Source organism: Mauremys reevesii, linkage group 25 (assembly GCF_016161935.1).
Source record: "Mauremys reevesii isolate NIE-2019 linkage group 25, ASM1616193v1, whole genome shotgun sequence".
NCBI lineage: Eukaryota > Metazoa > Chordata > Testudines > Geoemydidae > Mauremys > Mauremys reevesii.
Genome location: NC_052647.1, coordinates 14,006,365 through 14,022,544, shown reverse-complemented (window position 1 = coordinate 14,022,544; position 16,180 = coordinate 14,006,365). Strand labels below are relative to the sequence as shown.

Sequence of the window (16,180 nt, the reverse complement as noted above, 5' to 3'; positions counted from 1 at the left end):
TTGGACACAAGAACTTTACACTAAGCCCAGTGCTGCCATTCGTAAATGTTTGAGGTATAGAAAGGTTGCCTTTGGGCAAGGCAGATTCCCTAACCTGTAGCCAGGGAGGCGCTCCCCCTTACAGGAATGATGTGGGGATTCTCTCTAAAGCCCTATATAACCTGTAATACAAATGTGTACTGCTCAGACAATTTTAGTTAATTGCAGCTTCCTAGCAGCAGTGAGAGCGATCATTTTCATGTGTCATGCCAAATCCACATATGCAGTGTTAGTCCCGGCTATTAGCAAGACAAGGAGGGTGAAAATATCTTTTACTGGACCATCTTCTGTTGGTGAGAGAGAGAGAGAGAGAGAAGTTTCGAGCTTACACAAAGATCTTCTTCAGGTCTGGCACTCAACTGGAGCCTGTTGGTAGCCCAAACAAATTCTGGAGACCCAGACTTGAAGAGCTCTGTGCAAGCTGAAAAGCTTGTCTCTCTCACCAACAGAGGATAGTACAATAAATATCTCATCCACCTTGTTTGTCTAATGCCAATTCCATGGCTTTTTAGGTAGTTTTATAAAACTCAATATAAATAATTAGGGACCTACCAAATTCATGTTCCATTTTTGTCAATTTCACATAGGATTTTAAAAATCGCAAAGTTTGTGATTTCAGCTATTTAAATCTGAAATTTCACAGTGTTGTAATTGTAGGGGTCCTAACCCAAAAGGGTGTGTGTGTGTGTGTGTGTGTGGTTGCAGTACTGCTACCCTTACTTCTGCGCTGCTGCTGGCAGCAGTGCTGCTTTTGGAGCTGGGCAGCTGGAGAGTGGCAATTGCTGGCTGGGAGCCCAGCTCTGAAGGCAGAGCCACTGCCAGCAGCAGTGCAGAAATAAGAATGACAGGTATGGTATTGCCATCTTTACTTCTGCGCTGTTGCCTGCAGAGCTGGGCCCTCAGTTAGCAGCTGCCACTCTCTGGCCACCCAGCTCTGAATGAAGCACTGCCACCAGCAGCAGCGCAGAAGGGTAGCAGTATAGCAACCCCCCCCCACAATAACCTTGTGACCCCACAACTCCCTTTTGGGTCAGGACCCCCAATTTGAGAAATGCTGGTCTCCCCCGTGAAAGCCATATGGTCCAGGGACAGACCAGACCAAAACCATGCATCACAAATGAAATACTACAAATGTGTGACATCAGAAGAGAACTTGAGAGAGACAAGAACAGCACTGATAAATACAGAGTGATTGGCAGAAAGATCAAGAAAGGAATGAAGGTGGCCAAGGAGATATGGATGAAAAACAATGCTCTAAAATTGAAGAGTGTATCAATAATAAAATAGCAAACGAGACTTCCAAGTTGTAAAAGATCTGACGAAGGAAAGATGGACCACAGCTAATGTAATTCAAGACAAAGAAGGGAACAGTGTTACAGAAGAAAGGGACATCATCAATAGGTGGACAAACTACTGCTCTGATCTATACAACCTCCAGCCAACTGGAGATCCTAGTGTCTTAGACAGCCCAGATTCAACAGAGGAGGATGACTTTCCAATACTATGTGAAGAAATGGATACAGCTGTAAAGTCACTCAAGAACGGAAAGGCTACAGGTACTGACAACATCCCAGCCAAATTGATGACATTTGGAGGAGAAACAGTAATAGATGTAGTCACCAAGATCTGCAACAAGATCTGGCAGACTGGTGAGTGGCCCTCCATGTGGACACAGTCACTAATCATCACTCTGCCAAAGAAAGGCAACCTGCAATTGTGTCAAAATTACCGGACCATAAGCTTAATTAGCCATCCCAGCAAAGTGATGTTGAAAGTCATATTGAACAGACTGAAGCCACAAGCAGAGAATATCATCGCTGAAGAATAGGCTGGCTTTTGTGCTGGAAGAAGTACCACAGAACAGATTTTCAACCTTCGTGTTCTATATGAGAAGTACTTACAATACCAGCAGGACATCTACCACATCTTTGTTCACTTCAAGAAGGCGTTTGACAGAGTATGGCACAAAGCTCTCTGGGCAGCCATGAAGTACAATGTTGGTCATAAGCTTATTCTTACCATTAAACTGTAAGCCAAGGCCAACAGTGCAGTTCTCATCAATGGCGCAATAGGAAAGCGGTTTTGCACCACTGCTGGAGTCCAGCAAGGCTGCCTTCTTTCGCCCACACTGTTCAACATCTACTTGCAGTGCGTAATGACTGATTCCCTAGAAGATCACATACGCACAGTCACCATTACGAGGCGAACAATCTCAAATCTTCAGTTTGCTGATGACATTGATGGCCTGGCAGGCAGCAAAGATGAACTTGCCAACCTTGTGAAATGATTGGATGACACCTCTGCAAAATACGGCCTGGAAATCAGTGCAGAGAAAACCAAGCTGATGACAAACAAACATGATGGTATCAGCTCACATATCCCTGTCAGTGGACAAGAGCTGGAGACAGTGAAACAGTTCAAGTATTTGGGGGCAATCGTCACTGATGAAGGATCCAAGGCAGAAATTCGGGTAAGAATGGCGCAAACAGCAGCAGCAGTGGCAAAGCTAAAGCCAATTTGGAAGAATAAGAACATCTCCCTGGAATCCAAACGGAAACTGCCGCACATACTGGTCATCTCCATTTTTCTGTATGTGTCCGAGACATGGACCCTTACGGCAGAACTTGAACAGAAAATATAGGTAGTAGAGATGAGATACTTCCGTAAAATCCTGGGCATCTCCTACTTCAACCATGTCACTAATGAAGAGGTCCGCAACTTCATCGCCCAATGCGCTGGGTCATATGAAGACCTCCCGGAGACCATGAAGAAGCGCAAGCTGAAGTGGTACAGCCATGTAACAAGATCTGGCCTATCCAAGATCATCCTCCAAGGGACAGTTCAGGGGAAAAGAAGACAAGGTAGACAGAAGAGATGGATTGACAACATAAAAGAGTGGACAGGAATGGACTTCGCAGAGACTCAAGCACTGACACACAATTATCAGGGGTGGAGACAATTGGTTGATTGTTCATCAGTGATGGTGCCCCAACGACCAAAGCGGTTATGGGAGTGATGATTATCATAGGGTAAAAGCACACAAAAGACCAAATTTTTTTTTTTTGGGGGGGGGGGGGGGGGAAAGACCACAGTTCACAGTCCATGACATGTTTTTCATGGCCATAAATTTGGTAGGGCCCTATAAATAAAGTAGCACCCTCCAAATTCCACACAATTTTAAGGTGAGTCAAATTTGGACCATATAAACACGCTGTCTTCCTTTTAAACAGGAGTGGAGTCTAGTGTTCCTGCTTGCCCTCCCTCAATGAGCACAGCTCCCACTACACAGGGGGTTTTGCAGGTGCAAGCAGGAAGTCATTTCATCCCTTCCACAGTAGTTATGTGACAGGAGCTTTCTGTTACACAACTGCAAACTCCCATTCACCAGCACAGAAGGAGGGCAAGCGGCTTCCTTCACAGGAGGCTTTTATTAAAATTGTGTGACATCTACAAGGATACAGTACAAAAAAAATTTTGGTCCATGAAAAACCATAATCAGTTAATAAAAACAGTATTTCTGCAACAGCTACGCTTGCCTAGGCAATATCCAAGTATCCTTCACTATTACTTGCTCCGAGGAGCCGGTAGTCTGCATTAACCCGCACTGGGACTTCAGCCCCTGGTGCTATAAACGGGCAATTCTTTAAGGGTCCAAAGACAGAAGGGAGGGAAGGCTGGAAAGTCTATTACTCGCAGACAAGTAGTCTCTCTCTCGCGCTCTCTCTTACACATACACACGCTTACAGGGGCTCCCAATTTCATAGCAGCCCCTCAACCACACTCCAGGGTAGTTGAGGCTGTTTGTCAGTAACATGATTTAAAACTAACGTCAGGAGAGCACAACCAACTGGGTTCTGAGTCCGCTTGCTTTACAGTCCCAAAAAGCAATCTGAGCAGAAATATTTAGCCCCAGGTGAAGAGAGCCCCCACCTCCCAACACGATCTGCTGCACACACATGGTCCTGAGGGCAAAAAGCACAAGAGTGCCACTAAATTAATTCATTAGCAATTCATTCCATGTCTAGGCTGCTACTCTCCCAGCTGGAGAAAACCCATCTGCACATACTCGATCACCTGCCCTGTGACAGCCCCAGAGCCTGCTCTGTGCCCAAACATGGAAGACAACAAAGCAGAGGAGCCCTGACTTCTACTAATTTGCTTATTTGTTTGGGGCTGTTTGGTAGAGGCCCAGGCTGTCTCCTCACATCCTCAGATATACGCAAGGGAGCATTCTCTTCACCAAAGGCAGAGACACGCAGGATCATTATCAGCCTGGTCCAAGAAATGACCCTAAGGCTTTATGCTCTGCATAATCCCACTGCAACGAGAAGCTGCAGTTGGTGCATTCCATGCTCCCTGCAGCAGGAAGAACAAGCAGCCTTTGGCAAGACTGCATTGCTGCTCAATCCTGCATGTTAGAGTTACGCTTGCAGCTCCCTTGGCATGCAGTAGAGTCACCTCTTCACAGCGCCTTCATCTCTGTGCTGAACCAGTGTTTCCCTCGTGCTCCAGGGCTGGAACAGCCTCCTAGGGAACACGAAGGGAGCTTTAACTAAGGAGACAGAGACACGATGGGAAAATCAATTCTCTACATAGCACAGAAATCCTCTCTTAGGAGAGGAGAGTCCTACAAGGAGGGATGATGCAAGAGCACCCCCATAGGGGGAGAGTGTGTGCCAACATGCAGGAGCTCTGCCCGCTGTCTCTCATGGGACCTTGGGAAGTGAATGGCCATGGGCCTCTGTCTGCATGACAGATCCAGAAGGGCCCATGCTGAGAGGCTTTCCAGCCCCACATTCTCTGGGGTGCAAGAACTAGAGCTCAGTTTTGGAGAAGGGGCTGTGGTAAGTTTCTGAACTCAAAGTTCTGAACCTGCAGAAACACTGGATATTGGGGGCATTACAGACAAAGCAGAGACAAGGTCGACTCGCAAGATCTCTGAGACTGACAGGGCCTCAGTGAGGGAGGAAACCAGGTAGAAGTGTGTGACCCTTTGAGCCTGTCTGCTTGCTACATCCCCAAAGCCCCGTGGGGCTCTGGAGTCACATTGATACAGACATTGCCAGAGGTGAGTAATGGCTGCAGGTCTCTACGCCGGAGTGGGGGTTGTGTGGGCCTAAACAGTGAACTCTGCAGCACTCAGTCTCCACAAGTAGCTGTGATGCCTTCTGATCAGGGGAGGAGTGGGGCAGCTTATGTGTTGCGGATTCCCAGTGCCTGCTCCAGCTCCTGCCGTCTCTGCTGCACCTGTGGGAGGAGAAGCCAGATCCCCTGCTTTAATACACTTACAGTGAATGGTAAGTCAGAGTCTGAATAACAAATGCTCCAAGCCTGGAGGGAGTGAAGGAACGATGAGCCCAAACCCATTCACAGCCCCTAGGAAAGAACAGGACTCCTTCCTCAGCCTGGCTATGTCTTTCCTGTTGGCTCCCTGTCCCTGCCTCCTAAATCCTGCCCATAGTACAGCCCCTGGGTTACAGTGTGTTCCACAGGCTAGTGAAGGATGCACAAATTGCACAGTAGGGAGGCTGCACTGTCTAGTGGTTAGATGAAGGGAATGGAAGTCAGGACTCCAAAGTTCTAATGCCAGCTCTACCAATCAGTCACTGCATGAGCTGGGGCAAGTCTGTGCTCTAATGTCCCCATTTTGAAGTACAGCCAATACCTCCCTCCTCCAGGGCTATGAGGGAATTAGCGCATGTGCAAAGCACTTCAGCCTCTGACACAAAAGGCTAATAAAGGGCAAAGAATCTTTTTTTTTTTTTTTAATACAGTTTGCTTAACAAGAAGCCTGTGATGGGGCAGTTTCAATTTCATGCAGGGGATTTTGGAGTGTGGCTCCAGCTGTCTGCCAGGGCCCACTTCAGCTCTGCACTAGCCTGTGGGTTGCTCCCGTGCAGAGATCTGAAAGCAAAGGCCAAGCCAGCATGCATCCCGTGAGGGGGGGATGGCCTCTCCTCACAGCTACATTGCACAAGGAACTCCTAGGAAGCAACTCCACCCCACCAAGCCCACGGACCATGGTTCTGGCTGCGATTTAAAAGGGATGTCTGTGTAATAACCATGGATTTAAATGGGAAGAGGTTGGCTAGGTGGTGGTGAGGGCTAACACTAGTATCACCTCTGCATGACCTGGTTTTGATCCTAATTGGATCTAAACCAGCAAATAGTTTGACGGGGTCTTTCCAGCCCTGATGACTGTTTACTGGCAGTTACTCCTGGGGAGAATTCTGTGCCACTGCATTTATTTATTGACAAATAAAACTTGCAGGATTTTAAAGGACTGTACTCAGAATTTTTAGGCACAGAATGCCCTCAGGAGGAGGCAGTACAAGACCATGCCACAAAGTTGCAGAACTGTATCTGAAGCAATAGGACCTGGAACAGATGGGCTGTGGCAAATCCAGGTCCAAGGTGCACTGGTCAAGTTGGGTGTGAGTATCCAGGACTGGAACAGAAGGGCGCTGGAGATCAGGACTGAGATGCATCAGCAGAACTAGGTGGTTGAAACTCCGTATGCCTGGCTGCACTATGCCCAGCTTTAGCGAACAGCATCTCCCTACAAGCAGGTGCCAGGTGTGGATGGATTCCCTCAAATGGGAATGCTCACCTTGGAGTAGAAGTATCTGCACACGGCTTCCTGAGCCCAGGGCTGGAAGTAGAATTCAGCTCTACGCTCCTCTTCTGGATTCCCAACAACATCAGTCATGGTCTGGAGGCACCAAAGAGAGCACTTACAACCCAGAGTCATGCAGCTGCTCAAATTACTCTCACAACCCTCCCCATGTCCTGGGCTACCCACAAGCACTGTCCCCAAGCAGACTCCAGCAAGTCCTGGCCCAGCCAGTGCTGTCAGATTGAAATCCTAGCACTCAATTCCAATTTTTGGTGTGGATACAGACCAGCAAATTGTGCCCCTGCATGTATCTCAGCTGCTAACTGAACAAGAAGAGTCTGATTGGATGGGCAGAGCCTCTGTTTGCCTTCCACACAAAAGGGAAAAATCTTTTTACCTTTAGATCTCGGCACTGCGACTGGAGCCAGTCATTGATGAAGCCTTGGGGGTCACGGGCAAAACTCAGCATGAACTCACGTTGTGTCTTCAGCTGATTAATGGTTTCTATTGTCTCATGGATCTGAGAGAGAAAAATGTAGTAATGGCGTATTGCTGAACCAGGTTATGAGGCCAACCCAACAGAGAGGAAAGACAAATCAAAGGTCCAGCATGTTAAGATGAAAATTCTCCTATTTCCTGGTTGACCCAGATGTGTAACATACACCCCCACCCTATCTCCCTCTTCCTGTAGAGACAGGGTGGTAGGTTCAGTCAATGCACTGACATGCAGACTCAGGACATTCAGCACCTTTCATCCAAAGATCATATTGGGCTTAACTACCAGGAACTACTGGCAACCTCCCCCGCCCCAAGATGTAGCTTCACATTGCTCCATTAGCAAATCACTTCATTCTGTGCCTCTAAGATCTCAGGTAGACGAGCTGGGAAGAGGATCCAGCAGTCCTGACTCCCAGTCCCCTGATCTAATCACTAAACCAGTTTCCCTCTAATCACTCACTTTCAAATCTATTTTCTTGGTAAGTAAAAAGATTGTCACTATCTGATTTGGTATCACAGAAATGGTGCCACCCTGGCAGAAATTTTGCCCTCACTGTTCCAGATCCCAAATATAAAGCCACTAGATGAATCCATATTGAAAGCTGCAAAAAAGCTCTCTCCTACAACACTGTGCCAGCCAACCTCATCCCAGCACACAAACTCTAGCTGGAAGGGCAGGATCCAGCTCCTACCTTGTTATCCAGGGCAGCGATTTCCTGCTGGCTGGCTGTGGACAGCAAGAAAGAATTCATCTGAGTTTTAAGAGTATCATCCACTTCCACATCGATGTCATAGCAGGCGGTTTTTTTCTGGTCGTTTGGGTCAACACTGTGGACATCAGCAAGAGAACACCCAGAAAAAGTGAGAAGCCTGAGTCAGTGTATGAGTGCATCCTTACTAGCACCTCTAAGCTCCATAGGTTGAGGGGTGGGGGTAGGGAAGACAGTATTAACGTATGCATTACATTTGGTTTTCTGTAACAGAAGAAAGGGGTCAGCAACCCTGAGGAGCAGGAAAACACTTCACCTCCCTAGTCGCACATCATGCATGCAGCACAGGGGACCAGGAGCTTACAGTCTACACAAGCGCAGTGCAAAGGGTCAGAGTTCAAACATAAGAGCGCGGGCGCACAGTGTGGTGGTCAGTGTTGGCAGGAGGAAAGGAAGCAGGGATTTACAGAGGGGTGCTTGGTGAATGGGAAAAAGAGGCTGTTGAATCCATGCTGGGCAAAGTGAATAAAGACATGGAAAGGTGGAGAGGTGCAGAAAGTTCAGCAGCTACTGAAACTGACTGTAACAAGGAGCATCTCCCCATACAAGTCTCTTTAGCTCACTTATCTGCACTTCCCAACAAACAGTGCCTCAGGGGCCAATCTCACCTGATCACATGGTTAATGATAATTGGTTCTGGGGGCATGAGCAAAGCGTGCAGCCTTTGAGGAATCTCAGAGAACTTCATCCGCTGAGACTCAAATATCTGCAAGAGAAAGAGGGAGTGGGGTGGAAAGCAGCACAGTACTGGGAAAGGGGCAGCCTGGAGAATCTCTGGTTCCTGGCAACAGAAGCCAAAGCTGTCTCCTGCCCCAGACATGCTGGATATACCTTTACCTGCTGGAGATACTTGTCACAGATGACATACTCCCGCTCATGGGGATCCTGTAGCTTGTGGGTCTTGATGTACTGCCACAGTGCCTGGATGATCACTGGGCGGGTCTGGGTATGAATCCCCAAGAGACGAGCCAGGCGGGGGTCCAGTTTGAACTGTGGTGGCTGAGGAGACAAGAGCATGACAAAGGTGGGGGTAAAGATGATGCAGCAACTACAGATAGGGTTCATCCAAGTCCCAACTCAGATGCTAAGGCACTGCTCACTCCCCATCTGCATCGTACCAGCCTGCCTACCTGATAGTCCAGCATCAGGAGGACAGTACAGCGCACATTCACGTCCCCAGGCCTCTTAACCTGGAAGCCATCTGTCTCCTGGGTAGTAGCAGTTCTGTGCCACTGGAAAAAAAAAAAACACAGCAGGGAAGGTGGTTTAGGGACACAGACTGCCAGGTCATTCCCTCTGCTCCTGCTCCTTGCCAGGCACAACATTTACCTGTAATTGCCCTTTACTGATGACACAAACTCCTCCCCAGAAAGATCCTGCCCATTTGACAGCATGTGATCTCTGGCATGTGCCCCTGGACTCTACAGACAGTTGTGGTGGCTCTGACAACACCTCTGAAAGGAGGTTGGAACTCCTGCAGTGAATAGTGTGAGGAGGGTTCATCAGAGGAGGAGATATACCAACCTCCTAGAACTGGAAGGGACCTTGAAAGGTCATTGAGTCCGGCCCCCTGTCTTCACTAGCGGGACCAATTTTTGCCCCAGATCCCTAAGTGGCCCCCTCAAGGATTGAACTCACAATCCTGGGTTTAGCAGGCCAATGCTCAAACCACTGAGCTATCCCTCTCCCCTCCCACGCAGCTTAGTTTTAAAGGTCAAGATTACTATCATGGAGCATCCGGGGAGAAGGACACGGATGAAATGTGAACTCACAAGAGTCAAGTTGCTGCAAAGGGGTTTAATTTATTTGGCATGGATCACGTTGCTGTCCCTAACACCATGGGCTTGGATGCAACAATTGTTCAATACACCTAGAAACAGCTGATAGCTAATGCCTCTCCCTTACATCTGCCTTAACAGAGAGGCTGTCTTAAACTCTCCTTTTAAGTAAGTGTGTAAGTGTATTCGCGTCCTCGAAATTCCAGCTGTGCTGCAAACAGGTAGAACATAGAATCGTTGGGCTTTATTATGAATGATTCCCAACAGCATGGCCAGGTTATGCATCCACCTCTGCTACATTCCCAATGTGGGGGAGGTATAGCCCAGTGGTGAGTTCAATCCTTGAGGGGGCCATTTAGGGATCTGGGGCAAAATCAGTACTTGGTCCTGCTAGTGAAGGCAGGGAACTGGACTCAATGACCTTCAAGGTCTCTTCCAGTTCTATGAGATAGGTATATCTCAATATATTATTTTTATTTTATTATTACCAGACTTGCTCCAAGTACAGGTAACAGAGGAGACAGGCATTTGTGATCTGTGTCTTTGCACTTCACAGGAGCTTCTTTTGCCTAGAGTTTCACATACACTAATTGTGCAAAGCTAAGGGACTCTGATACTGTTCTTATTCATCAGAATGGAGCAGAAAGGGCACAAAACAGTTATCTTCTTACCCAACAAGCTTCAACCCCTCTGAGGGAGGTTAGCATTATCCCCATTTCACAGACAGAGAGGTGAAGCCATTTGCCCCAGGGCTCCTAGCAAGTCAGTAGCAGAGCTGGGCTCAGCACTCAAGAGTTCCTAGCTCCCAGAATGACATGTTTGCCAAGATTCTGAACTCCATTTGGAGATGATAGAACAAAGTATAGCTCACCTCCACCAGGTGATTGTCTGGGCCATACAGGTCCTTGTCCAGCTCGATCACCAGAGACTTGAAGAAGGATGAGAATTTCCTTTTCTGTTTGGTGGCATCATATTTGGACAGAGCAGCCTGCAGCAGCACAGAAAGGAGGAGTTTTAGGGCAGTCAATGCCAGCAGTGGAGCACACCCAGCACATACAACAGCACTGATGGGAACTGAACCCTCCAACTCCCATTTACTGATACTAAACCCACCCCTCCCTCCAGAACCCCAATATGGAGACAATGGCATGTTTGCTGGTTGCCTTGTCCTCTTTGCTGTCTGTTCTATCCCTTCCCCACCCCCATCCTCTGTCATTCATCCATTTGCCTTTCCACTAGGGGCAGGGACTGTGTCTTTCTAGGGAATCCAGGGTTACCAGAAGCTGTTCTCCTCAACACAATCAGGCAGGCAGGCTATCCCCCACACGCTAGAGTAAATAGGACCCTCAAGGACATACACCAGATCAGCTGTCCAGCACAAAGGGGAAGAAGCCCAACAGCACGGGACAGTCCAGAGATGAAAAGTAATGGGATTAAATTCTGAAGTGCTGGGACAGATTTTACATCCAATACGGATGTTCCATGGGAATCCCTTGCCAATAACCATAGCACAATGCCATGTTTGACTAGCTTCCTGTGAGGCGGATTCAAGGCCTCCTCCAGGCCCAGGGCAGTCACATTAATGCAGGAAGATTAAAGTCCAGGAAGCCCTATTCCAAAATTGCACTACAGTTACTGGCTCAAGAGCTAAGAAGGAACCAAACTACCCATAATAAACCCTGATCCTTCCCTTGTGTTTGCAAATCCAGTCTCGAGGCCAATTCCTCATGGCAAACTAGAGACTTTTTTGGGAGGGGAACGAACTCACAAATTTGTTATGTGCAACCTTTGTGTCTGCTTTCAGAGGTAGGGAAGGTAAGTGCCACAAATCTGCTCCCACCATCAATCCTCTTAGCTATAAAGAGCTAAGTATTATTACTGTAGTGTCCTATCTCATGGGGTGGCCAACCGATTTGGCCCTCTTATCCTCTCCCGTCTCGTCAGACTCCTTGGGCAGGGACGAGCGAGAGAGGATACATTCACAGAGTCCAAGGCCAGAAAGGATCATTGTGATCATCTAGGACAGAGGGCCCCTAGTTCCATTCTCAAACATTAAGTAAAAGCAGCTAAGAGTCCTGTGGCACCTTATAGACTAACAGACGTTTTGGACCATGAGCTTTCGTGGGTGAACACCCACTTCGTCAGATGCATCCACGAAAGCTCACACTCCAAAACGTCTGTTAGTCTATAAGGTGCCACAGGACTCTTTGCTGCTTTTACAGATCCAGACTAACACGGCTACCCCTCTGATACTAGACATTAAGTAGTTGGTCTTCACCTCCAACTCCAGACCTTTGAAAGCATCTTCTTTGGTCACAACCCAACAGGGTTGAGCTCCCACACCCATTCAGCTAGCTCATCTTATCTGGAGAATTAATGCTGCTCCCTCGCCCTTCCCAGAGGGGCTGGGTGCCTCACACTCACGTCCTCAAGCAGCCGCCCTTCCACCCGGAGCTCCCACGAGGCAACAGTCCCTTCACCATCTTCGGCATCCGACTTGGCTGGATTGAAGGTGTTGGAGATAAAAATGCGCAGCTTTCGCTTTTGCTAAGAGGAAAAGTATCAGCTAAATGTTAACAGCAAAATGCAGAAGCCAATAAACATGCTCAGGCCACAGCCAAAATAAAAAAAACACAGGATCTGGACTCACTTTCACCTCCTGCAGCTGAGAAACAGAGTGCCAGACCAGAGAGCAAGCCAGGCAAAGAGAGGGTCAGCAAGCACCCCTGACTGCACTCTGAGGCTAAAGTCCAGGATAGGACATTGACCCTCAATACATCACACTCTCAAGAGCCTTTACAGACCCACCCAAATGCCATATAAGTCAGTCCTGTTTTCTCAGTTCAGTCACAGGTCTCTAGGCACCGCAGTAAGAAACCTGAGCACTATCCTCCCTTACCTTAATGGGCCGTTTCAAGGCCTCCTGGATATCCAGACGTTTCCTCATGATCGTCTGGTCCAGTTTCCTTTCAAATGCCAACAGATCCATGTAGGCCTGAGACTCTGGTACCAGTTCACGAATCTATCGCAAAGCAAAAGTCAATCAAGAACGCTGCTTCTCTCCCCCTGAAACCGCTTAGAACTCAGAACTACAGCAGTGGAGGCAGGAAAAGTAAAAAACCTCACTCACCCTCTGAGGTAGAATTTTGTCAGCCATTTTCTTTTTCTTAGCGCTGTTTAAAGAAGGATACACACATTAAGATGGCAACCAGTTTGTCCTTCAAACAGTCAGAACACAAGAAAAAGGAGCAAGGATGTGAGTTTATTCTCAGATTTGGGACTCTGCTATGAGGGTCACTTGCTCCTCGACATCTGTCTCAGTCCAGTCCTCCTCTCTTTCAAAGGCTGTTTATTGTGACTGTCAGTCTCTGTACAGACACTTTCCTTACCCACCCTTCCTCCCCATGGCCACAGCAGGATTGCAACTCCAATACTGCAGAGCTCAAAAGCACCTGCAAGACCAAGACTACCTGATTATTTGTAAAAGCAGCAAAGAGTCCTGTGGCACCTTATAGACTAACAGACGTTTTGGAGCATGAGCTTTCGTGGGTGAATACCCACTTCGTCGGATGCATGTACATTATTTGAACATTTCATGTATCCCAAGAGATAAGGATAGCTGGGGTTGCCCTGAGTTTGGAGAGGTGTTTGGTTAAATATTATTTTGATACAAAGTGACTCCCAGGCTTGATTGAATATTAAGTTGGATTTTCTAACAGATACTTTTTTTTAAGCCAGGAGATACTGTTGAGTAGTATCAAGTGACAATGACATTGTGTTAAGAAATAAAAAAAACTTGCTCAGGAGCTGAGTATTATCATCTGAAGCTCCCATCACCCAGTGAAGTAGCTGCACAAAAAGTTTAAGTCAGTTTGAGCCACCCATGCAAAACAATTGAAGAAAAAAGTCCAAGAGCGTGCTGGCAGCAAGAGAGAGACAGAAGTCCTAGATGTAGCGACCCAAACAACAAAGCATTGTGCTGATCTCTGACATCAGCAGCAAGTGTCCAAATTACTGAATATTGGCTAATCCATGTTTGCAACGTAGCCAACTAGCATCCAAAGGAGTTTATTTTGATACGATGGATAAGAATTTATGATCTGGTCTCTATTTTCTGGAGGGTCATAAATGGCCTATTTCAATTTAGATAGTGCTTTCTCTATGAACATTTTTCTTCCTTAACCATCTCAGATCACATCTACTTGATGTGGACATTAGAATCTTCCTGGCACTTTTGTAAGGGTGGGTGGGGAGGATGCGCTGGTGTTTTGGAGAAAATCTGCATGTCTATTAGCAATGTGCTGTGCACTGGTTCGCTCCAGCCTTCCACCTCAGAGGTGGCTGAATTTTGGTGGTGTTATAGTTCTACAACTTGTGAAGGACTTTGGTGTCCTTCATGAAGAGGCACTAAGTGGTCATAGAAAAGATAATCAACCTCAGAACGAGGTGAGAAATCTGGCCTCTTACTTGTGATTACGATTCTGGACCGCTTGCTGCTGGACCTGCTGGATTTGCTGAGGAGCTGGCCTCTTGCGGGACTGATCCATACCAGACTGGGCCATGCCAGGCCGGACTGAGGGGCTCCCACCATATCCTGGGGGACCCATGGAGGGTCCCTGAGGTGTCATGCGGCTGCCTGGCAACATACCAGGGCGCTGAGGAGAGAAACACAGGGATCTGGTCTCCATCCAACCCAAACTCTGAAAAGATGGAGACTCCCCAATAAAGGGCAGTTAAGTCCTAAGCACAAGTGGGCTACCAAGCCACATCTGCTAAGCTAAACGTGACCCCTGCTAGCACAGGGCCACGTGACTCATGGGCTTCCTTGGGATGGACTCTGATGGATCACTACAGGGCTAACAGCTCCAAAAGTGGATGCTTCCAACCAAGAATGAATGGGACTAAGACAGAAACCATAACCCGCAAAGTTGGCTATGAGAGAGAGTTCTTAATTTCAAACACCTCTCCTCACTGCAGGCCTTGTGCCCTAACTGCTGCCTACAATTTTCCTCCATGCATTGAATCACCACTCCAACTGCCATCCCTACAAGATACTCTCACTCTCCCCCTTCCTAACCCTAATCCCCACTTCACTCATTTTCTCTAGGCTGCCTCTCCTCTCCCTTTCCCACAGTTCAGATCCCAGCTCCTCCCTTCCCAATCAATATTCTCTTTAGGGTCACCTTTTTAACTGAGAGCAACCCTTACTCGGGGCACCCCTGATTTCACTGCAGGGTGACCTCTTTCACTCCCACCCCGCGGTACCCAAACATGTCATCCTCATCCTCAAATACACACACACCCCTCCCCGTAGTTTGCCAATTCCCCTCCCCATGCACCTAGGCCCATTTCCTCCCCACATCTCCCTCGCCCTGAGCCCCAGCTTGGTGTCCTATCATCCCCGGCCCTCGTTCACCCCAGAGCCTGTACCCCGGGGCTCCCCTTGCCGCGCTCAGGTACAACCCCCCCCCCCCAGACAGAGACAGACCCCGGCCACCTTCCCCCACCTGACTCCCTCCTTGTATCGTTCCCAAGGGGGCACCCAGCCCGGAACCCCCCCCCGCCTCCGAGCCCGCCCCGCCCCCTCCCCGGCCTTACCGGGTAGGCGGCGCCCGGCAGGGGGGAGCGGTAGAGGCCTTGGCCGGGAGCCGGGCCCATGCGGACGGGGGGCCCCGGGGTGCCCGGCCCCAGCGCTCCGGCCCCCCCGCCGCCGCTCGGAGTCACCGACTGGAAACCCGCCCGCGCCGCCATCTTCTCCCAGCACAAAGCGGGGGGAGGGGGAGAGGGACCGGAACCGGAACCGGACACCGATCATAGAGCACTTGGGGCAGAGCGGCGCCAGAGGTACCATAGAGTGCCCGGTGAGGGCGCAGAGAGATGCTGGGGACGCAGGCTGCCTCCCCCTGCCGCATGGAGGCCGGCACTGCAAGGCGCTGCAGGCAGCCTAGAGCCCCTGGGGCGGGACTGGGGCAGTGTCAAGGGGAAAAGCCCACGGGTGGGGGCAGTGCAGACGGGGGTAAGGTCCGGGGGGGCAGTGCCCACGAGGAAGCGGCAGGGACACACGAGCACTGCCTGGCTTAAAGCATCTCCCTGGGCTGCCCAGTTGTGCCATGATGCCCAGAACCCCGTGGCTGCTCCACAGGGAGCCCCAACCGCTGCTTTAAAAATATCTTAAGAAATGTTGAATGAAAATAAAGCGATTCCATCAAAACCCAACTCCGGCCCTGCTTCAGGCATTTCTGGCTAGGGTGGAATTTTGGTGAAGGATTTAAATACTTTTTGTCTCCAAATAGCTTTGATGCAAATACTTGCTCCAAAGTGTTTGGGTCACATGTCTGGCTATTGAACCAAACCTCCCAAGCAGCATGGCTTAGCTCTGCTGGAAAGCACAGCTCTGCTGAAGCTTCACGGGCTGTTTCCAAGCCAGTTAGTTAACAGTCCACCTGCTGTGTCTGGCTGGATTGATCATCTGAGTGTAT

At 48.9% G+C, this 16,180-nt stretch overlaps 1 protein-coding gene across 1 annotated transcript; it reads right to left on the bottom strand.

Moving 5' to 3' along the window:
• Positions 1-3,448: 3,448 nt before the first annotated feature.
• SMARCD1 (SWI/SNF related, matrix associated, actin dependent regulator of chromatin, subfamily d, member 1) lies at positions 3,449-15,500 on the bottom strand. The gene is made up of 13 exons (XM_039514895.1): positions 15,300-15,500; positions 14,169-14,356; positions 12,832-12,874; positions 12,601-12,723; positions 12,126-12,248; positions 10,573-10,689; positions 9,054-9,155; positions 8,761-8,922; positions 8,532-8,629; positions 7,846-7,981; positions 7,053-7,175; positions 6,650-6,751; positions 3,449-5,286 (listed from the first exon to the last, which is right to left on the bottom strand). The coding sequence occupies exons 1-13, from the start codon at positions 15,450-15,452 to the stop codon at positions 5,233-5,235; spliced, it is 1,524 nt and encodes a 507-aa protein (XP_039370829.1). The 5' UTR covers positions 15,453-15,500; the 3' UTR covers positions 3,449-5,232.
• Between the last annotated feature and the right edge of the window lie 680 nt (positions 15,501-16,180).